At 38.7% G+C, this 24,805-nt stretch overlaps 1 protein-coding gene across 4 annotated transcripts in view; it reads right to left on the minus strand.

The window, feature by feature from the left end:
* The window catches only part of KIAA1958 (KIAA1958 ortholog), a 148,441-nt gene that overhangs the window by 76,534 nt on the left and 47,102 nt on the right, over positions 1 to 24,805 (minus strand). For all 4 annotated transcript variants that reach the window (XR_006820721.1, XM_046022242.1, XM_046022243.1 and 1 more), the window contains exon 2: positions 2,692 to 3,886. Coding sequence is in view for 3 of the 4 variants with exons in the window: in XM_046022242.1 (XP_045878198.1) it covers positions 2,692 to 3,862 (1,171 nt within the window). In the remaining variant the exon portion in view is untranslated. The remainder of the gene's footprint in view (positions 1 to 2,691; positions 3,887 to 24,805) is intronic.

Genomic DNA, 24,805 nt, shown 5'->3' on the forward strand with positions numbered 1-24,805 from the left:
CAGACCAATTCTCTTTGCAAGAGTACAGCTAAATCACAGTTTATGATTGTATTCACTATGTGCTGTACTTGGCCATACCTGCTTTTTATAGCTATTATAAAAAGTGCAATTTCAAAAAAAAAGAGTATAATTTCATTAAGAAATAAAACCTAAGAGAATGTAATCTATACAAAAAATAAACAGTTTAAAATATTTTTCGAACAGGCTGAATTTCTTTTCCATAACAATTATATAAGATATTCATATTTCGTTTAGTAAAGAGTCTTAGTGCTTCATTCACCGTCCACTAAGCAGATGCAAGGAAATCTGGGGTAAGTTAGCAGAAGGGGTAGCACAACAGTATTACTAAGCTGCAGTAAGTTAGCAGAAGGATACTGAGGCAAGTTCATGGAAGGATGTGTGATACAACAAACAGTCTTACTAAGCTGTTTTGGTATACTGGACCACTTTGCAAAATACAATTCTGAATTCTACTCTCTAATATAAAATAAATGCGAATATAGAAAACTGTCAGGCTAAGTCTTCTATTTTATTTTTTTTTAAATGGTGGAGGAGACACAATTAAGCCAGATACAACTATCTATTTAAGTGAAAAGGTACCACTACTTTATTCTATATGTATTAAGAGTCAGATTTCCTACCTAGTACAAAGACCTTCACGAGCCTAATGAAAATGTGTCTAAATTATGCTAGGATTAGCCAAAGACTATACTGTTAAAAAGTTCAACATCAAAACCACAATGAGATACTACTTCATGCACCCAGGATAAATATCATTTTGTTAAATAGAAAACAACAAATATTGGTAAGCATGTTAAGAAACAGGAAACTTTTTTACATTGCTGGTGATTATAAAATAGTGGAGCTACTCTGGAAAAGTTTGGCAGTTCTTCTAAAAGTTAAAGTTATCATACACCCAGCAATTCCACTTCTAGGTAGTTGCCCAAGTGAAATGAAGTTATATGTCCACTCAAAAACTTGTATATGAGTGTTATTAGCGGCATTACTCATGAAAGCCAAAAAATAGAAACAACTTCAATGTCCATCAACTTACGAAAGGAAAAACAAACTATTATATATCCATATAGTGAAATATTATTTGGAAATAAAAAGAAATCCTGACACATTGCTACAATGTAAGAAAAAAATATGCTAAATCAAGAAGGTAGTCACATGCTATGATTCCACTTATATGAAATGTGCAGGATGGGCTAATCTATAGAAACATAAAATAGATCAGTGGTTGATGGTCTGGGAGGAAGAAAAGAGGGACTGCTGATGAGTATGGGTTTCTTTCTGGGGTGGTAACAGTGCTTTGAATTAGATAGTGGTGATGGTTGCACAACTGTAAATACACCAAAAACTACTGAACTGTGTATTTTTAAGGAGTATATCTTATGGTATGGAATTATATCTCAGTGGAGCTATTATTTTAAAAAGAAAGAAAAATGAATAAACTGAAAAGCACTATTTTGAATCAGGATATGAATATTTTCATTGTATAGCTTATTAATAATACCCATGACTGTGTCAGCAAATCATAAATTGGGTAAAGGTACAGGTACTGCAGGCTTCTAGTAAACTTTTTCCAAAATACATGACTTCCTTGAAAGGGATTAAAATGAAACAAACCAAAACATGCCACAAATTTCTGCTTCCTATATACTCTGTTCTGTATGTCTGTTCATCTTTGTCCATGTCTACTTCTGGGGTATTAGCATTGAATAATGAAGCCAAATGCACGACACCCAAACCCTCTTTATATAATAATAGCCCAGATTAAATAAATACTGTATGTTAGAATCACAGAACATCAGAATGTCAAAATTAGATAGAGGCCTCATATAATTATTTCCCTTTCCTCAGTCCATTCCAATTAGGCCCATGTACTCCAGGAGTGCAAGTTATCAGACTCTTTCAAATTTTGAGATAAAAGATAAAATACTTCTTTTAGAATTATTTGTTGCTTTTAAAATACTTGTTCTAAACTGCCACGCCAACTAAATGAACAGAAAGGCCAAGGTGGTTCAGACAAATAAATAATAATGGAAAAGCACCGGTTCTATTGCCATTACACACCCAACATCATGTCATTTTGGCTTCCAACAGCAAACAAATACCTTGATACTGATAGGAGAGCATAAAAATTCTTTTCAAAGATAACATTAATACACCAAAATTATTCAGCTTGCGGCACCTAGGTGGCTCAGTGAGTTAAGTGTCTGACTTTGACTCAGGTTATGTCTCAGGGTCGTGAGATCAAGCCCTGCATCAGGTTCTGTAATTAGCACGGAGTCTGCTTGAGATTCTCTCCCTCTCCCTCTGCTCCCTACCCCGAATTACTCGCTCTCTCCCTAAAATGAATAAAATCTTTAAAAAATATAATAAAAATAAAAATTATTCAGCTTAAGATCAGATACAAACCTTAAATCTAGCCATGCAATATAAATAGCCTAATCCTACAGCTGTCCTCTTAGCCCTGAGGTACACTGACTGGACGGATGGCCTTAACTCATATGAATTTCCTTCAGAATATTACCTAGATAGAATATATTTCATTATTTCTATGTTTCTGAGAATAATAAAGGCCTGATTTCTAGCAAACTGAGCCAATGGTTTTATAAGTGCTGACGGCGCAGAATTCTCTGATGTGCGTGGATGAGGGACTCTCTGTCACCTCACGTGCCATACCTGGTATGCACTGTGCTGTGGCCTCAGTGGTTATGGTTGGAGCGACTGGGGGCTGCTGCTGACTGGAGCTCACTTCTGGCTCTGTGTTAACTGAGGGAGAAAGAGCTACCTCACAGGAGGAAACCTGGCTGGGCAGATGGGGCAGGAACTCTTCAGAAGCAACTTGGTCATCCTGTCCAGGCAGTTGCAGTGCAGACAAAGGGATGCTGATCTGTTTGTTAGGATGGGATGTGCTCACAGGCATCTGCATGGCCACCTGCTGGCTGGTGCCATGGGCACCAGGGGGTCCTCTGTTTGGTGAAGCCAGAGATACCCTGGCAGTCTTCTGGACGATTGGTCTGGACATGACAGAGGGGGATGCAGACACACCATGTGGGTCTAGCTCTGTGCCAATGGCAGATGTCACATGGGGAATCAGCTTAGCAGACCCTATGCAGGAGGGACCAGCATGAGTCTGAGGCTTGGGTTTTGCCATCTGTGTCAATGAAAGGGCTGGTCCATCTACCCCTCCAGTCAGCTCTGCATTCGCCACAATGTAATAATCTTCAGGAATCTCTTGTTTGATTTTCTTAATGATGACATCATTGCTGCATTCATCAACCATTTGAGCTTGAGAGCTGGAATGGAGAGAAGATGGGACTATTCCAGGCCTTTTTCGAGCAATGCTTTGAGGCCTTTGGGTTTGGGGTTCAAAGTCACTATCCTCGTCTGTAACAGAAGACTCACAAACCATGTCAAACAGGGTGTTTTCATCTTCATATTCTTCTACAGCTTCATCCAGTTCAGAGGGTTCACTGCAATAAGAGAAGTCACAAGAGTCTCTGGTCCGATTACAGTCTAGCTTCGCTTTCACGGGTCTCCCAGGGTACCTTTCAACAGGGCTAGTCTGTGTCTCAGAGGGTACTCCAATTATACTGGGACTATCAGAGTTAAAACTTCTGTTATCCTGGAAACAGACCCTTTCTTGGGACCCAGCTCTGCAAGTAGCTGTCAGCGGCCAGTGATAAGCATGGCCAGCACTACAGCCCCACATTGCTGTGAGGTTCCCATGGGAACCTTCCGAAAGCAAGTGTTTCAGGTTTGGAATGAGGCTGCAAATGGTCCCATGGCTGTGGGCCCAGCTGACCAATTTGGACAGATTCTCAGATGAAGTATGAAGGCAATCCTCCATGTTACAGGATCAGCAGTGTCCTTCCTAAAGGGAAATAATCAAAATAAGAAGCCATTATTACCCAAGATATTCCCATATCTCTATTACTTCAATTTCCTTGAACTATGATCATGTAGCATAAAAAAGAAATGCACTTCAAAATTGCATCTAGTTGGGGCACCTGGGTGGCTCAGTGGGTTAAAAACTCTGCCTTCGGCTCAGGTCATGGTCCCAGGGTCCTGGGATTGAACCATGCATCATCGGGCTCTCTGCTCAGCAGGGAGCCTGCTTCCCTTCTTCTCTCTCTGCCTGTCTCTCTGCCTACCTGTGATCTCTGTCTGTCAAATAAATAAATAAAATCTTTTAAAAAATTTTTTTAAAAAATGAAAAAAAAACTATGTAGTTAACATCACTGCACATGGGCAGACTGGAAGAGAATACAGGTAAAAGTAAAAAAAAGTGATGCTTTATGGCTGTGAGAGAAGATTTTTGTTACTTTCCTTGTTACAATAATATCTGCATAAAAATATCTGCATGAATGAATGGATAAAGAAGATGTGGTATATATATAAAATGGAATACTATGCAGTCAACAAAAGAAATGAAATCTTGCCATTTGTGATGACGTGGATGGAACTAGAGGGTATTATGTTTAGCAAAATAAGTCAATCAGAGAAAGACAACTATTTATATGATCTCCCTGAAATGAGAAAGTGGCAATGCAACGTGGAGGGTTTGGGGAGTAGGAAGGGAGGGAGACAAACCATAAGAGACTCTTAATCTCACAAAACAAAATGAGGGTTGCTGGGGGGAGGGGGATACGGAGAGGGTGGTGGGATTATGGACACTGGGGAGGGCTATGGTGAGTGCTGTGAAGTGTGTAAACCTGGTGATTCACAGACTTGTAACCCTGGGGCTAATAATACATTATATATTTATTAAAAAATTAAAAAATATATAAAAAATATTTGCATGAGAAAAAAAGTGGGAAAGAAAAAAAAATTAAGCAATAAAAAAGAGGTGAGCCTAGGGGTGTCTGGGTGGCTCAGTGGGTTAAAGCCTCTGCCTTCAGTTCAGGTCATGATTCCAGAGTCCTGGGATAGAGCCCCGCACTGGGCCCTCTGCTCAGCAGGGAGCCTGCTTCCCTTCCTCTCCCTGTCTGCCTCTCTGCCTACTTGTGATCTCTGTCTATCAAATAAATAAATAATCTTAAAAAAAAAAAGAAGTGAGCCTTTTCATGGCATGTTTTACTTCCAAAGTCACAAAGAGTGGTTTATTCAGTTCCTTAATAATAAAATGTGTGCATTATCTGTATTAACCAAGAGGATGCACTTCCAACTTTACCCTCTGCCATCAGAAACTTCGTTACTAAAGACAGAACCAACAAAGGTTTAGGTACATTCTAGGATGAGTCACAGAAAGGAAGTCAGTCTTCTGCTGGGCAGTGGAAAATAAATGACGTAACCCAGAGTCCAAGGAGAGAATTAAGAGTTGCAGAAGGAAAGTCTTTAGCAGGGAAGGGAGACTGGACTAGGAGGAGAGCCACTAGGGGGCACCTCCTGGGGTCAGGGGCAAAGGCAGTTTGCAGACCAGAAGCAAGGATGAGTGGGCCAGGTCAGGTGCCAGGACTGTAACCAAATCTTAGGAGCTGGCTATCTGTCTCCCTGCTGTCTGAAATTCCTGAAATACTGCCTCTCATTTCACCATTTGGAAGAAAAAAGATGTGTCTGGTTTATTCCACCATTTAAGCCTCCTGGGCACCTAAGGATAACCATCTACCAAACAGGAGTAAGCCATTCTTTTTTCTGTTTGTTTGTTTATTTACAGCATAACAGTGTTCATTGTTTTGGCATCACACCCAGTGCTCCATGCAGTATGTGCCCTCCCTATTACCCACCACCTGGTTCCTCAACCTCCCACCCCCCTGCCCCTTCAAAACCCTCTGGTTGTTTTTCAGAGTCCATAGTCTCTCATGGTTCATCTCCCCTTCCAGTTTCCCTCAACTCCCTCTCCTCTCCATCTCCCCATGTCCTCCATGTTATTTGCTATGCTCCACAAATAAGTGAGACCATATGATACTTGACTCTCTCTGCTTGACTTATTTCGCTCAGCATAATCTCTTCCAGTCCCGTCCATGTTGCTACAAAAGTTGGGTATTCATCCTTTCTGATGGAGGCATAATAAGGAGTAAGCCATTCTTTATTGGTTGGAGGTCAAAAAGAATCACTTGTTATGGGTCCTTGGCTGCGTAACAGTGAGGAAAACATGATGGGCAAGAAAAGTAAACTGGGACATGAGCAGTCTGCTTGTGATTAGAAAGGTCAAGTGTGTTTTTGATAAAGGGGAGATCCTGGGGAAGATTGAGCAGGGGAGGAACAAGGATCTTGATGTATGGTTTAGTCTGTCCTGTTCATCTGTAGCTGTGAGTGAAAAGTGGTGCCTCACTGTAGGTGGGCTCCACATTAAGGTGCCAAGGTCTAACTGTAATGTCAGGTCGCCATACAAGAGGACACATCTGAACCTCCATTGCACCCCATCAATAGGTAAATTCAAAACCTTTCTCATGTTATGAGGCCTCTGTGATATGGTCATGGCTACAGTCAACCCCTCAAGCCTCATTTCCTACTACTATGCGCTTTGCCCATATTTCTCACAGTCTCCTCTTCTCTATACAGTTTCTCATGCCCACTGGGCCTCTAAAAACTCGTTCTCTGGGGCGGGCGGGGGTGGGTGGTGGTCTGGGTGGCTCAGATGGTTAAGCACCTGCCTTTGGCTCAGATCATGATCCCAGGGTCCTGGGATCAACCCCTGCATTGGGCTCCCTGCTCAGTGTATAGCCTGCTTCTCCCTGTCCCTATGCCATTCCCTCTGCTTATGTTCTCTGGCTCAGTCTGTCAAATAAATAAGCAAAATCCTTAAAAACAAACAAACAAAAAACTTGTTCTTTGGTGTGATATGCAGCCCTCTTCTTTCTTCATCTGGAAAACCCTTTCAAAACTGAACTTGGGACCACCTCCTGTTGAAGTCTTTTTTTTTTTTTCATTTTTTTTTTTTTGTTTTTTTTCCCCATTTTATTTATTTTTTCAGTGTAACAGTATTCATTGTTTTTGCACAACACCCAGTGCTCCATGCAAAACGTGCCCTCCCCATTACCCACCACCTGTTCCCCCAACCTCCCACCCCTGACCCTTCAAAACCCTCAGGTTGTTTTCCAGAGTTCATAGTCTCTTATGGTTCGCCTCCCCTTCCAAATTTTTTTTTTTTTAATAAACATATAATGTATTTTTATCCCCAGGGGTACAGGTCTGTGAATCGCCAGGTTTACACCTGTTGAAGTCTTTATAGACCTCCTTTCAGCCTCAGATATTTATTTACTTGTTCATTCTTCACTTGTATTTCTATCATCTCTTATCTCTGTACTATTATCATTGCCATTCTTGTCTGTCTCTCAAACTTGACTGAGAATTCCCTGAGGACAGGAACGATAATTTTTAAAACTTTTTAATTTATTTTTAAACTTTAATATAAGGGGCTATAATTTTTCATTCTTCAATTAGGACCTAGTTGGGGACAGAGATATTAACATGATATGGCCCTGCTCTTATGACCTTATAAGCCATTGTTAATGATGAATAAATGAAGAATGAATTAATAGGGGCGCCCGAGTAGGTCAGTGGGTTAAAGCCCCTGCTTTAGGCTCAGGTCATGATCCCAAGGTCCTGGGATTGAGCCCCGCATCGGGCTCTCTGCTTGGCAGGGAGCCTGCCTCTTTGCCTACTTGTGATCTCTGTCTGTCAAATAAATAAATAAAATCTTTAAAAAACAAAACACAAAAATGATTTTTAAAAAAGAACTAATTAATAAACATATAAATACTGGCAGTGCCATCAACACTAACAAAATAAACATAACACCCTCATTTAAGAACATGAAATTTCCTATCACTTTTATTGTAATCACTGAAGCGAACAGAGGATTCTTCTCCCCAGTAGTCCCAAACCACAACTGTCTTGTACACAAGAGAGTAGCAAGTGAGCTACCAGATTTTATGAAGCAGTCCAATAAATGGGAAGACCAGTGACTGGTGTTAGAGTTGGGAACTTCAGTTCTAGCCTGGAACTGATGTCTGTGGCCTAAGACAAGTCACTAATTACCTCTAAGCTAAAATGTCTGGACTATATGATCTTTATGTTCCCTTCATACTTTAGGAATTAGGGACTTATTTTATTTATATTCCTTTTATGTAACTTTAAAGTAAAAATGCAGATAAAAGAGAAAGACTGTACACTTATCCCAATGAGCACTGAGTAATGTACAGAACTGCTGAATCATTACACCGTACCTCTGAACCAAATATACTGTATGCTAACTATACTGGAATTAAAATAAAAAGCTTGGTTAAAAAAAAAAAGACTGAGGTTTTTGATGTTTGTTTTTAAGCTTTCTTAATATATCTATTTAATTGGTATGGCAGAGACCATCTGCTTACCCAGTATCCATTCTTTTTCCTTACAGAGAGTCCCAATTTATTGGGGCAGCAATATGGTCATTTCCCAGCTTTCCAGCTTCCTTTCAAATAGGAATTGTCATATGACACAGTTCCAGCCAATAACATATAAATAAAAGTCACTGAGCGACATGTCTGATTTTGGCCTTTTTGCCTTTTTTCCTTTGTCCTTCCCTTTCTTTCTGCCTGGAATAAGGACATGATGGCTGGAGCTCCTGAGGCCACAGTGGGAACATGAAGTAAGACCTTAAGAATGGGAGAGAACACCCAGAAGGAGCTTGGGTCCCTGCTGACATCGTACAGCCACTACATCAACTCTGAACTATCTAGGATTCTTTGTTACATAAGGAAATATAAGGCCCTGATCTTGCTTATTAAGCCACTGAACTCAACTATTGATATACAAAAAATAATATTCATCTTTAGTTTTTATTTATTTTTATTTTTTAAAGATTTTATTTACTTATTTGACAGAGAAAAACACAGCAAGAGAGGGAGAAGCAGGCTTCCCGCTGACCAAGCAGCCCAATGAGGGATTTGATCCTAACACCCTGGGATCATGACCTGAGCCAAAGGCAGACGCTTAACAACTGAACCACCCAGGTGCCCCCATCCCTGGTTTTTATTTATTTATTTTTTAAAGATTTTATTTATTTATTTGACAGACAGATCACAAGTAGGCAGAGAGGCAGGCAGAGAGAAAGATGGGAAAGCAGGCTCCCTGCTGAGCAGAGAGCCCGATGCAGGGCTCAATCCCAAGACCCTGAGATCATGACCTGAGCCGAAGGCAGAGGCTTTAACCCACTGAGCCAGCCAGGCGCCCCCATTCCTGGTTTTTAGAACCTCAGAGGAATCCTTCAATTTCTCTGCACCACCCCCCAAGCACAACTGTTTCTCAGACTGGACTCCACAAATAAACTATTGGGAGGTCTATAATTCTATTTCAAAATGTATGTAACTGTTTTCATTTTGATTCTAGTAAAAATATGATTATAAGCATATGATGAATCATCTAAATAATCACCTTAAATCCGAATACTGCCTTCGTATCTATACTCACATTATTGTCCATAATCACCTAAAGTGACATGATTCAACTTTCAATTTGTTGGGAAACCTGTTCATGCTGTTTCTTTTTTAGCAAATATAAATATAAAACTTGTCTTTTGCATTAATAATTTGCAAATGAAAGCCGTCATGATTTGACATCATGAAAATGGCATATGTGATACTGAAACAATACATCACTTCAAGTGTCAGAGTAATGAGAAAATAAAAGGAGCTGAAATAAATATATATGTTCACAGAAAGAATATACATTATGACACAACATCTGAATGAAGATGTAACAGTTCAAATATGTAAAAATGTGGCAGAATCAAAACACAAAATTATAGGGGCGCCTGGGTGGCTCAGTGGGTTAAAGCCTCTGCCTTCGGCTCAGGTCATGATCCCAGGGTCCTGGGATCGAGCCCCACATCGGGCTCTCTGCTCCGCCGGGAGCCTGCTTCCTCCTCTCTCTCTGCCTGCCTCTCTGCCTAGTTGTGATTTCTCTCTGTCAAATAAATAAAACACACACACACACACACAAAATTATATAAGTATGTGGAACTCAAAAGAACTTACTGTTCAGGTAAAAGCTACTATACAGTAGTAAAATAGTACCTTTACTGAAGGTACCACAAGCCAGAAAAAAAAATTATAAGACAAAATAGATAAAATTTTAAAATTTGTTAAAAGCTTATCCACTTAATTCTATAATAATCAGCAACCTTTAAGAATCAATAGATAGTAATCATAAGTCACTTTCATTACATTCTGAAATTCACTAGCAATCTCATGAAGAGGCTCTTAAACTTTTCTTGAGTATCATAAAATGAAAATATTTTTCCAGTACAATTATTAATATATTTCAGCCAGGCAACCAATGTTAACCAATGTAGTAATGAGAACATAATCTGCTGATCTTTAGGGTAATTAAATGGATTGAGTCCAAGCCGACAAGGAATAGCTATCAATATACTGTAATACATTCTATATTTAATACAAAACTGTATCAGTAAGAAGACAATTAAGGTATTTCTGAACTGCTAAAAATAAGTTCTAGAACCTACTGATTTGCTTCAACAATCTGATGATGAGGTCTACACTGAAAAATAATGCCTTTTCTACATTTTCAAGAAATAAAAATAATTTCAGATAGTATTTCTCATATCTGATATGGGCAATGATTGGATTAGACACTCAGCTTTACAGAGTTATCATGTGACACTTGATTAAAAACAAATTCAAAGAGGGGCGCCTGGGTGGATCAGTCAGTTGAATGTCCAATTCTTGGTTTTGGCTCAGGTGGTGATCGCAGGGTCATGAGATCAAGCTCTGCATCAAGGCCCACATTAGCGGGGAGTCTGCTTGGGATTCTGTCTCTTCCTCTCCCCCTTCCCCCTGCTCACTCACTCTAATAAATAAATAAATCTTAAAAACAAAACAAAACTCAAAGAGCCCTGACTAGCAGAGTTTAGGTTAAGTATGAAATTTGCTTATCCTAAATTAGCAAACAAAGCTATGAAATTATTATTACCACACTGTATGTTAACTTAGGCAAGGCGACATTCTATATACTAATATTTACATTATTAAAGTCAAAATCAGAAAGCCATTAAATATAGAGTCAGACTTTCTACTACTAAACCCAATACTAGGGGCGTCTGGGTGGCTCAGTTGGTTAAGCATCTGCCTTCAGCTCAGGTCATGATCCCAGGGTCCTGGGATCAAGCTCCATGTCAGGCTCCCTGCTCACCTCTCCCTTTCCCTCTCCCTCTGTCGCCCCCCCAAAATTGAGCTCTTTCTCTCTCTCAAATAAATAAAATTTTTTAAAAAAATAAACAAAAAATAAACCCAATATTGATCATTAAGGTTTCAGTAGAATAATATAAAACTGGTTATTATTACAGCTAATATTTATTGAATAATTATTAATTGCCAAGCACTCTTCTAGGACTTGACATACCAATAATCCTAATTATAGCAATAATCCTAATAAATTAAATAAATTATTGTCCTCATTTTATAAACGAGTAACTAAGTCACTCAAACAAAGCAGTGGTGGAGCCAAAATTTGAACTTTGGTCGTACTCCAGAGCCTATGCTTTTAACATAACATACTTTAGCACTGTGACAGTAGAAAAGATATTGTCTCAAATCTGGTTCCCCATCATATTCATGCTAATTTGAGTTTATGTTGGTTTTATAGTTTAACTTTCTTTGAATTGGTGGGACTGTTTTGGTTTACAGCTATCTCAGAACTATAATCATAATTTTTTTTTTAAATATTTTTTATTTATTTGACAGAGAGAAATCACAACTAGGCAGAGAGGCAGGCAGAGAGAGAGGAGGAAGCAGGCTCCCTGCAGAGCAGAGAGCCTGATGTGGGGCTCGATCCCAGGACTCTGGGATCATGACCTGAGCTGAAGGCAGAGGCTTTAACTCACTGAGCCACCCAGGCGCCCCAATCATAAATTTTATGTTTATACCTACTTAAATAATATTATGATCAAAAATGACTTAAGGTAGCACTGGGTATAAAGAAGGTCCGTGAAAATGTTCTTCTTTCAAAAGACTGAGAAAAGTTTTTTAGAAAATAAAAGAATATGAAAAGATTATGTCACTTTTCCAAAACCTGACAAAATGAGTTACTAGACAAATACCAGTCAATGTCTAGCTAGCTTTTATCTCACTTCAGTTACAACAATCTGCCCCACAGCCCTTACAGTCCCTCTTTATAAAGTTCTGAATCTTTCAAAGGATTTGTGTTGCAGATGTTTTAATACCACTAAATATCAATTGCTTATGGATGACAAAACTGACACAAGGGGAAAAAAAATCTTAGTAGCCATATATCTATAAAAGAAGTTGAATGTTTAAAAAAAAAACCTTCTCCAAAAGAAAGATTTCACTGTGGAGCACCAGGTGGCGTAGTCAAATGTCTGCATTCTGCTTAGGTCATGATCTCAGGGTCCTGGGACCCAGTTGGGTGTCAGGCTTCCTGCTCTGCAGAGAGTCTGCTTCTCCCTCTCCCTCTGCCTACCCTCCCCCACCTCAACTGCCGCCAGCTCATGCTTGCTCTGTCTCTCTTTCAAATAAATAAAAAAGATCTTTAAAAAATAAAGAAAGAAAAAGAAAGATTTCACTGGTAAACTCTATCACAAATTCAAGGAAGAAATACCAAAATTATGCAAATATTTTCAAAAAATAGGAAGAGAAGGGAACATTATCCAACTTGTCCAAGGAGACCAGCATAACCCTACTACCAAAAACTGACAAAAGTATTACCATAAAGAAAATTACAGATCAACATGCCTTATTTTATGTAAAAATCCTTTACAAAACTTTAGCAAAATGAATCCAACAATATATAAAATGGGTAATACATCATGACCAAGTAAGAGTTATCCTAGGAATGTAAAGTTGGCTGAACATTCAAAAATCAACCAATATAACTCAACATATTAACAGTCCACAGGAGAAAAACCATGACATGATCATCTTAATAGATGCAGACAAAGCATCTGACAAAATTAAATATTCATTAACAATTAAAAACTCTTAGTAAGCTAATAATAGAACTTCCTCAAGCTGATAAAGGATATCTATAAAAAATCTACAGCTAATATTAAACTTAATATAAAAGACTGAATTGCTTTTTCTCAAGATCAGGAGTAAGATAAGAATGCTCTTGCATCACTTTTATTCAACACTGTAACACTGAAATAATGCCATAAGAAGAAATAAAAGAAAACTTAACCAGAAGAAGTAAAACTGATTTTACATGTAGATGATACTGCTGTTAATGCTGAAAATTCCAGAGGATTCATGAAACTGCTAGAACTCATAAATAAATTTATCAGTAATGAGGTACAAGATTAATATTCTTAAAAAATCAATTATTTTCTATGCACTAGCAATGAAACATTAGAAAATTAAATGTTTAAAAATTCTATTTAGAGTAGTATCAAAAATATCAAACACCTAGGAATAAATATAACAAAAGTATCCAAGACTTCTATACTAAAAACTACAAAACGGGGCACCTGGGTGGCTCAGTGGGTTAAGCCGCTGCCTTCGGCTCAGGTCATGATCTCGGGGTCCTGGGATCGAGTCCCACGTCGGGCTCTCTGCTCAGCAGGGAGCCTGCTTCCCTCTCTCTCTCTCTGCCTGCCTCTCTATCTACTTGTGATCTTCTCTGTCAAATAAATAAATAAAATCTTTAAAAACAAACAAACAAAAAAAAACTACAAAACATGGCTAAAGAAATTAAATGTGACATCAATAAAGAATAAATACTGTATTTGTAGATTGGAAGATTCAATATAGTTAGGTTGCTATTATTCCGAACTGATCTATACATTCAATACAATTCCAAACAAAATTCTAGTTGGCGGGGCGCCTGGGTGGCTCAGTGGGTTAAGCCTCTGCCTTTGGCTCGGTCATGATCTCAGGGTCCTGGGATCAAGTCCCGCATCAGGCTCTCTGCTTCACGGGGAGCCTGCTTCCTCCTCTCTCTCTCTCTGCTTGCTTCTCTGCCTACTTGTGATCTCTCTCTGTCAAATAAATAAATAAAATCTTTAAAAAAAAATCTAGTTGGCTTTTTTAGAAGAAATAGATAAACTGATTTAAGATTTATATGGAAATGCAAAAGATCTGGAATAATCAAAGCAAAATCTTTAAATAAGGATAAAGTTGGAGAACTCAATACACCTGATTTCAAAGCTTAGAGGGATTTCAACCGAACAGGTAATCAAGATCATGGAGCACTGTCAAAAGAATAGATACATACATCAATGGAATAGAATGAGTGTACAGAAACAGACCCACACATATTTGGTCAACTGATTTTCTTCAAAAGCCAAAGGCAATGCAATAGGAAAGGAAATTTTTTCAACAAACAATGCTAAATCAATTAGACAGCCATTAAAAAACAATCTTCAGTCAAACTACACATAAAAATTAACTCAAAATGGATCACAGACCTAAATCTAAAACAGTGCCTCGATGGCTCAGTCAGCTGAGTGCCCAAATCTTCATCTCAGCTCAGGTCTTGATCTCTCAGTTGTGAGTTCAAGCCCCGCATTGGGCTCCACCCTGGATGTGGAGCCTATTTACAAACAAACAAACAAAGAAACAAAACAAATCTAAAACCTAAAACTAGAAAAATTCCAGAAGAAACCATAGGATAATATCTTTGTCACCTTGGGGTAGGCAAAGGTGTCTTAGGATGCAAAATGCACAAGCCATAAAAAATTTGATAAACTGGACTCCATCAACTGCTAATGGAATATAAATAATCCAGGAATGGTGAAGCTATCCATCAAACTTAAACACACTTAACAATGCCACCTTCTTTCAGCAGATCCCCTATGTAACTTTCAACACTATCTAAGGAAATTTGGGGATGGTCTAAGAAGCACTGACAATGTCTCAACTAACAGATCAGTGACTAATAAAGCTAGAAACAAAAGAAAATAAAACAAACCATTGGAAGTATGGCTCCTTTGAAAAACTAGAAATAAGATTACTGTGTTTTTCTTATTTACTGAGAATGACATACACTTCCTATTTTATTTTTTCCATTAACTACAACTCTTAGCATCTAAAAAGTGTTTCATATAAGACTACTTTCCCTATATTTTCATTTAAGGATGCAATTTACTATATATGCTAAATACAGAAAAATATTCAAAGAACTGGAATTCTACTAAAAAATGTCTAAAGAAAGAAGTTCCAACATTAATGCACAATAAAGTACAGAAAGAAGATACTACTTTAAGGGCACCTGGGTGGCTCAGTGGGTTAAGCTGCTGCCTTCAGCTTGGGTCATGATCTCAGGGTCCTGGGATCGAGTCCTGCATCGGGCTCTCTGCTCAGCAGGGAGCCTGCTTCCCTCTCTCTCTCTCTCTCTCTCTCTGCCTGCCTCTCTGTCTACTCGTGATCTCTCTCTGTCAAATAAATAAATAAAATCTTAAAAAAAAAAAGATGCTACTTTAAAAATACAGTTAAAGGGGCTCCTGGGTGGCTCAGTTGGTTGGGTGTCCTGACTTCATCTTGGGTCATGATCCCAGGGTACAGGGATGGAGCCCTGCTTCAGGCTCTCTGCTCAGCAGGGAGCCTGCTTCCCTTCCTCTCTCTCTGCCTGCCTCTCTAGCTACTTGTGATATCTCTCTGTGTCAAATAAATAAATAAATAAAATCTTTTTTAAAAATACAGTTAAAGGTCAGGGAAAGCATATTTACTCCTACTGAGGCCTAAAATGTGCTTTCCAAAAAATATACCCATCTTTTTTGGGGGGAAGGAGTATGTGCAAAAAGGATGGTTTTAACTTTGGAAAACAGTGTAGAGATTCCTTAAGAAATTAAAAATAGAGTTTCCCTATGATCCTGCAACTGCACTATTGGGTATTTACCCCAAAGATACAGATGTAGTGAAAAGAAAGGTCATCTATACCCCAATGTTCATAGCAGCAATGGTCACAGTCACCAAACTGTGGAAAGAACCAAGATGCCCTTCAACGGACGAGTGGACAAAGAAGATATGGTCCATATATGCAATGGAGTATTATGCCTCCATCAGAAAGGATGAATACTCAACTTTTGTAGCAACATGGAAGAGATTATGCTAAGTGAAATAAGTCAAGCAGAGAGAGTCAATTATCATATGGTTTCACTTACTTGTGGAGCATAAGGAATAACACAGAGGGCATGGGGAGATGGAGAGGAGAAGTGAGTTGGGGGAAACTGGAAGGGGAGACGAACCATGAGAGACTGTGGACTCTGAGAAACAAACTGAGGGTTTTGGAGGGGAAGAGGGTAGTGGTTTGGGTTAGCCTGGTGGTGGGTATTAAGGAGGGCACATACTGCATGGAGCACTGGGTGTGGTGCATAAACAATGAATTCTGGAACACTGAAAAGAAATAAAAAAAATTTTAAAAAAAATTAAAAATTTTTAAAAGGGTGGTTTCATTAAACTATGGGGATAGGACCCAAGGGCAGAAAGAGCTGTCAAAATCCATCTATTGTTTAAAAAAATGTATCTATAAGTTATATAAATTAGTACAAGTACGAAAGTGAGCTTACAAATAAAGAATTCAGACTATATAATATGCGCTTTTACTTTAAGATAATATATTTCTTTAATTTTCAAATTGTTACAAGTACTATGTAGTCCGTGATACAATTTTTGGAAACAGACAAATCTAAAAGATACTTTGTACCGAGCAAATTTAAAAATCATAATTAAAAAAAAAGCTTTTAATTCTATGCCATGAATATATAATACATATTTCATTTATATTCCAATTCAGTAAATATCTATTAAGTACCTGGTATATGCTAAATACTGGATTATAGACTGAACTGTTCCCTCCCCCTCCCCAAAAAGATATACTTTAGTCCTAAATCCCAGTACCTCAGAATGTTACCTATTAGGTAACTTGTAATTGCAGATGTAATTGTAGTTAAGTTTCCATGAAGTCATAGAGGGGTAGAATGTACCCCTAATCCCTATGACTGGTGTCCTTGTGAGGAGACATCATGAGAAGACAGGGAGAAAGCCCTGTGAAACCAAAGACAGAGATTGGAGTGGATCCTGGGATTAAGCCCTATATCAGGTTCTCTGCTCCACAGGGAGTTGGCTTCTCCCTCTGCCCCTCCCCCACCGCTCATGCACAGTCTCCTCTCAAATGAATAAACAAAACCTTTAAAAAATTATCTCTAGGGGCACCTGGGTGGTTCAGTGGGTTAAAGGCTCTGCCTTTGGCTCAGGTCATGATCTCAGGGTCATGGGATAGAGCCCCGCATCAGGCTCTCTGCTCAGCAGGGAGCCTGCTCACCCCCCACCCCTCTGCCTACCTCTCTGCCTTCTTGTGATCTCTGTCTGTCAAATGAATAAATAAAACCTTTTAAAAAATAAATAAAAAATAAAAAATTATCTCTATAATAAAGTCAAAAGTCTTTTACATATCCTATAAGACCATTATAATCAGGCCCTTGCCTACCTTTTAAGATATACTCCTGTTCTTCCATTCAGTGATACCAAACAACTTCCATTTCCTCAGTATCTTCTGGGCCTTCATACAGGTCTACTTTTCCTGCTTCTCCCCTGACTTTTATGCATCCTTTTGTTCTCAACTTGCACATCATTAGGTTTTTTAGGTAACCATCCCGGACTCAACCTGGTCTAAGTTAGATACCCCTGCCTTATGTTCCTGTAACACCTTATTCTATATTGTAGCACTTGCTATGCTTTATTGAAATTATTTTATTTTTTCTCTTTTTTCTTAGAAGATAAGCTCTGTGATGATATAGAATGTGTCTTTTTCACCCTTCTCTTTCTAGGGGTCAGGTCAATGCTTCACAATGTCTAATACATATTTATTGATAGAATGGGTGACAGGTGACATTTTATGTTGACTCAAGGAATAAGGTGAACCACTTGAAAATGTCTGAAGTCACATATTTTATACTCTCAGAAAGCCTAGAATAACTAGAATGACTTTGACAGTCAACTGAAATGGTTTCCACTTGGGAAGAGAGAAAAAAAATTCTTTCCTTTTTTTTTTTTTTTTTTTTAAAGTAGTCTCCATGCCCAGGGTGAAGACCAATACAGGGCTTTGAAATCACGACCCTGAGATCAAGACCTGAGCTGAGATGAAGAGCTGGATGCTTACCCGACTGAGCCACCCAGGTGACCCTAAAAAAAAATATTTTAGAATTATCTTAAGTGACTCTCCAAAGTCAGACAGGACATACTGTTCATAGAAAGGTGTACTTATGCTGGTCTATAGGTTGGGAGGTTTTTATATGTATGAGTATTCATGTTATGCCTAAAATCAGTGATGCCTGAGTTCACTGCCTTATTAAAGAAAATTGAATAACTCATCACTTCTAACGTATATATTTGCTCTTCTTTTATGATGTTTATCTTGAGAACAAATCTATTATCGCTCCCGAGATAGAAACCTGGGAATTGGCCTATCTCTATTTGCCCTCATCCCTCAAAAGCAATTCACACCAATTTTTTTTCTTTCTTTCTTTCTTTTTTAAATTTACACCAATTTGCCTGTTATCTTCTAACAGATCTGCCATCTTCCTTTCTTTTCCATTCCTGATCAGGGCTCAATCCCACGACCCGACCCGAGGGCAGACGCTTAACCAACTGAGCCACCCTGGTGCCCCTGACTTTACTATAGAGATAATTTAGAAGTATTACATGGCCGTAAGCAAGTGACTTTAGAATCATCATTCTAATTATAGTTGAAGAAATCAAGACTAGAGGCAGAAATCCAGTTAGGAGACACACTATAGCAATTCAGGTAAGATATAATGGTAATCTACCTTTAATAGTAGCAGAGGGATCTGTCAAATAAATAAATAAAATCTTAAAAAAAATAGTAGCAGAGGGATGGAAAGGTGACAGATTTGAAACTCAAGAGGTAAAGATGAAAGATTGGATAAAGAAGGTGGGAGGAAGAAAGAAGTTATAGATTCTGACTTGACCACTGAGAAAAGGTTTGATTTTTGTCATGTTACTATAAGGTGCTTTTAAGACACCCCAAAGAAGGTATCAAATAGACAGCTGGATATATATATATATATATATATATATATATATATATATGTAGATCAGTATAAAGAGACTGATAAAAGGAATGATGCACTGTATTTTTAAAAAAGATTTTATTTATTTATTTGACACAGAGAGAGAGAAAGAGATCACAAATAGGCAGAGAGGCAGGAATAGGGAGAGGGGGAAGCAGGCTCCCCACCAAGCAGAAAGCCCAACATGGGGCTGGATCCCAGGACCCTTAGATCATGACCTGAGCCGAAGGCAGAGGCTTAACCCACTGAGCCACCCAGACACTGTGGAATTATGCACTATAAATACAAAACAGCTATCAACATTTCTGCACAACCATAACACAGAAAATAAAAACTAAATATACAAAACAACACTAACAATAGCCTTGTGAATGCTAAGTTCAAGGAGTTTGAGCTCATTCAGGAATTTACTCAAATCTGGTAGGGGGTTCCTTGGAGGGACGAAAGGGTGTCTTACCTTGCCAATTCATGGCTAACTTCCTCTATCTCAGCAGTGACATGTTCCCCCCTATGTTTCTATTTCTCTGGCCATTTATATAAGAAATTAAGATGAAAAAGAATTAAATATATGAACTTAAAGTGTGATTGCACAGACACCATTTGGCAAGTGTCAATGCTCAGGTTACCTGAGAGATGAAGTACGATTTATAGGAAGATGGCTACAGAAGGAAATCAGGTCACTCAGTTAGAAAGCAGAGTATAAGCAACATTCTCCACTGACTGATAGAGATAAAAGCTTCTGAGTCTCCCAGAAGGGCTCAACTGCTTTCCTTCAAGCCCCATCTTAATATGCATAAAACAGAAGAAATTGCACACAAACTATTCTGGATGTGCATGAGGGACCACTTTCATGTAAGATGGGAGAATGCAGAGGTTAAGTGATAGACTCCACTGCCAGACAGACTGAATTTAAATCCTAACTCTGCCATTTGCTATATGACCTTGGGCAAGTTACCTTTTACCTCTCTATACCTTAGTTTCCTAATCTGTAAAATTATGAAAAAGAATAACCCCAACCTCACAGTGTCATTTTAAGGAATAAACTAATTCATACTGTAACATGCTTAGAACAATCACTTGATAATATTTCACCTGAAATTAGAGGCTTTTCCCCTTTCGATGGTCTACAATATAACTATAGAGAGCATACAATTGGGCACAGTATACCTGTGGAAGAACGAGACCCAGAGAACATCCAACATGCTATGGTATACTCAGTCAAGAATAAAGACCCCAGGGGCACCTGGGTGGCTCAGTGGGTTAAGCCTCTGCCTTAGGCTCAGGTCATGATCTCAGGGTCCTGGGATGGAGCCTGGCATCAGGCTCTCTGTTCGGTGGGGAGCCTGCTTCCTCCTTTCTCTCCACCTGCTTCTCTGCCTACTTGTGATCTCTGTCTATCAAATAAATAACTAAATCTTTATTTTTTTTTAAATAACTAAATCTTAAAAAAAAAAAAAAAGAATAAGGTCCCCATTTAACTTTCTCAGATTCCTTAGACTAACACGGATTCATCAAAGTACACACTAAATTTAGAGCGGCAGTACAGAACAAGGCCTAGCTCCCCGGCCATCCCTGGGAATCATGCAAACAGGCCTGAGATCAACTGTAGTATCTATTACTCTGCAGCCACCTGAAAACTTTGGTCCCAGAGTTTTTTGGGTTTTTTTTTAAGATTTTATTTTATTTATTTGACAGAGAGAGATCCAAAGTAGATAGAGAGGCAGGCAGAGAGAGAGAGAGAAGGAAGCAGGCTCCCTACTGAGCAGAGACCCCCGAGATCATGACCTGAGCTGAAGGCAGCGGCTTAACCCACTGAGCCACCCAGGTGCCCCGGTCCCAGAGTTTCTTTTTTTTTTTTTTAAGATTTTATTTATTTATTTGACAGAGAGAGATCACAAGTAGACAGAGAGGCAGGCAGAGAGAGAGAGAGGGAAGCAGGCTCCCCGCTGAGCAGAGAGCCCGATGCGGGACTCGATCCCAGGACCCTGAGATCATGACCTGAGCCGAAGGCAGCAGCTTAACCCACTGAGCCACCCAGGCGCCCCCCAGAGTTTCTTTTAACAGAAATCATATGGCCTTTTCAGTGGCATCCTTTCATTCACAAATATTGAATGACATTAGGCTACTAAGCACTAGAATACTGTCATGTGCCTATATGGAACTCAAGGACTCAGGGTGGGATGGGACAATTAACCATATAAGAAATAATTTTGTTGCAATTTTGACAAAAATTCTGCAAAGACAATCTACTTTATCTAGTTTATGCTAAAAAAGCATAAAACAAGAAAGACTTATTCTATTTGGGGGAATCAAAGAAAGCTCCTCTGAGAAAGTAGTATTTAAACCAAGAGCTGAAGGCTCAGTAGGAATTCACGAAGAAAGTGGGAAAGGGCAGAAGGAGAGAAGAAATTTCCAAGTAATTCAAGTACAAGCAAAGAAACTCAGAAAACTTCTGGAATTCCATGATATACCCACTCTTAGCAACTATTCTGAAACATTCTAGCATCCCACACAGAGGTCAGCATAATAGACCCAACTCCCCAAAGTACTTCTTGCCCTATCCATCCCACCATAGTAGAACGTAAGTTCACTTACACTCTCCTAACAAATGGTGTTCACCATCTCTTTCAGAAACTGATCCAGTAGAAATTTTAACTTGAAATACACATTTATATCATGCAAGCTAATTATGCATTTGCCAAGAAAACAAATTCATTATTAAAAATAATTTTTAGGGGGCGCCTGGGTAGCTCAGTGGGTTAAAGCCTTTGCCTTCAGCTCAGGTCATGGTCCCAGGGTCCTGGGATCGAGCCCCACATCGGGCTCTCTGCTAGGCGGGGAGCCTGCTTCCTCCTTTCTCTCTGCCTACTTGTGATCTCTGTCTGTCAAATAAATAAATAAAATCTTTTTTAAAAAATAATAATTTTTAGGGGGCAACCTGAGTGGGTCAGTCAGTTCAGTATCTGCCTTCGACTCAGGTTATGATCCCGGGGTCCTGGGATGGAGCCTCGCATTGGGCTCCCTGCTCAGTGGGAATCTGCTTCTCCCACTGCCCTTCCCTCTGGCTCGTGCTCTCTCTCTCTCAAAATGAATAAAATCATAAATAAATAAAAATTATTTTTAGGAGTGCCTGGCTGGCTCAATCGGTTGAGCCACCAACACTTGATTTCAGCTCGGGTCATGATATCAGGGTTGTGGGATGGAGCTCCATGTCAGGATCCATACCCACCCTGCTTGGGATTCTTTCTCTCCCTCTCCATCTCCCTCTGCCCCCACCTTAAAAAAACAATTCTTAACAAAATTCCTACTGTCAAGGAAAACAACACCTTAAACTTAGTCAATATTTTTTTTATTTAAAATCAATTTCATGAACATATAGTGTACTATATCAGTTTCAGAGGTAGAATTAGTGATGTATCAGCTGCATATAACATCCAGTGCTCATTGCTTCAAGTGCCCTCCTTAATGCCCATCATCCAGTTACTCCATCTTCCCACCCACCTCCCCTCCACCCACTCTCAAGTTTGTTTCCTATAATCAAGAATCTCTTACGGTTTGCCCCCCTTATTGATTTCAATCTTAGTCAATAATTTGATCCTGATATTATGTAAAAAATGCTTTCAAAAATATTAATGCATCTAGGGGAGGCACCTGGGTGGCTCAGTTGGTGAAACGTCTGGCTTCCGCTCAGGTCATGATCCCGGGGTCCTGGGATTGAGCCCCGCTAAGGCTCCTTAACCAGCAGGGAGTCTGCTTCTCCCTCTCCCTCTGCCCCTCCTCACCCCACTCATGCTCTTTCTCAAATACATAAAATAAAATCTTTAAAAAATATACTAATGCATCTAAAATGACCATAAACACCTCAGAATTCTTAATGACTCCCCAATTATTCATATTTTTAATTTCTACAATTTATACTGAACATAAGTTTGTACTACATACTATTAGAAAAGGATTAAAATTAATTAATGGAATTCCATTCATACAAATTATTCCATTTGTAATTATCAAATTACATTTTAAAGTGGTTTTCCCATCAGTGAGCATGATTCAACATGATGGTTCATACTTTTTACAGCCCACTCAAAGAAGTATTATAAATGGAAAAACTGAAAATTCTATCTCAAAGTGGGTGATGTTAACATTTTTAGCTACCTTTAAATTTACATACCCTTATTCTCCTGATAGAATTTTCTAAGACTTGAGTAGCAGTGTCTTATAGTGAAGACTGTCCTAGATGCTGGAAATACAGCCCCATCTCAGTATATGAAATAAAGGCAGGCTGATCCCAGATTTCAGAAAACAATGTGAAAATATACATGCCACTCCACTCTCCACTGGAACTGCTCTAATCAAGATCACCAATAATCTCCACATCAAGAATTTCAAAGATACTCAAATTCCTTAATTTCTCTTCTCTTGGCTTCTCAGCAGCTCCAACAGCTGTTCTCTGCCTTACCTAAAATCCTCTCTTTCCTTGGGTTCCAATACACTCTGCCATTTCTCAGTTTCCTTTGCTGGGGCTCATCATCCTCTTTTTGAACTTTAAAACTAGTTTATGAGAGGCACCTGGGTGGCTCAGCTGGACAACTGTCCAACTCTTGGTTTTGGTTCAGGTCATGACCTTGAGGTCCTGGGATCAAGTACTGTGTTGGGCCTCCCATTCAGTGCAGAGCCTGCTTATCCCTCTCCCTCTGCTCCTCCCCCAACTTGCTCACTCTCTCTCTCATACATACATACATACATAAACAAAATCTTAAAAAAAAAAATAAATAAACCTAGAATTTACAGTGGTCCTGGCAGTCTTCTCAAATTGTCTCAAAAAACCAAAACAAAACACAAAACAAAAAAAATCAAGTTATTGCCTCACTACACGATGCTTTGTTTTCATCTACCCCCATGAATCTTAACAGATACATATCCTGACAATTTATATCTAAATTAATATTTCAATAAATGGCATTACTACCTCCTCAGCTGCTAAAGTCCAAATCATCTTTGGCTCCAAAGTGTCCTTCACATTTTTATGCAGAGGAATCTGCAGGACAGGTTCAATTCTAAGAATATTTCTCTAGTCACTGGTGTCCAAAATAGCTAGGTTTTACAAAACTTCTTGTTTATATTATCACTACACTTCTAAAGCTTGTAGAAAAAAAATGAAACATTCAGATAGAGATGTACTTTCTCTATGCATAGTGGATAAGCCTTAAATTAACATTTTAAATGTTTTAATAAATTTATAAACATGGATAACAATTATTTATTATTATATATGGATACATTTCTAAAATATATAAAGTAATTCTTTTATCCTTACTGGTTCTCAGTTAAAGGAAATACAGGTCTTTCTTATGATTGTGAAACATTTGCTCACGGGAATGAAAATTTGAAGCTACTGTGTGTATATCATATTAATAGCCCTCCACTTAGACTCTCATTTTTAGGAATAAGCATGGCTGAGTACTAAAAGTCGTATAATTGTTCCAGATGAGATGATGAGTCAGTGACATGGGGCAGGAATGTGAATAACCTAGTTTTGTTCATAAAGAAATAATTTAGAAGTTCTGAACAGACATCAAAGTGGCTTAAATTTCAGGGCACTGGTAATAGGACTAAACCATCCAAACTGGAGCCACGGCATTTGTTTTAGAAAACATACAAGAGGGAGGGAATGAGACCATTTCCCTGAAAAATGCAAAGGAATTTAAAAATTGATATGGTTTTAGTTGATCTTAGTCCCTTTGCAAAGGCACAAAAATGTCCTTTCCCATATGTTTCTAGAGTTTATATTCTGGTTTATTGATC

This window comes from Meles meles, chromosome 11, assembly GCF_922984935.1.
Source record: "Meles meles chromosome 11, mMelMel3.1 paternal haplotype, whole genome shotgun sequence".
NCBI classification, from domain to species: Eukaryota; Metazoa; Chordata; class Mammalia; order Carnivora; family Mustelidae; genus Meles; species Meles meles.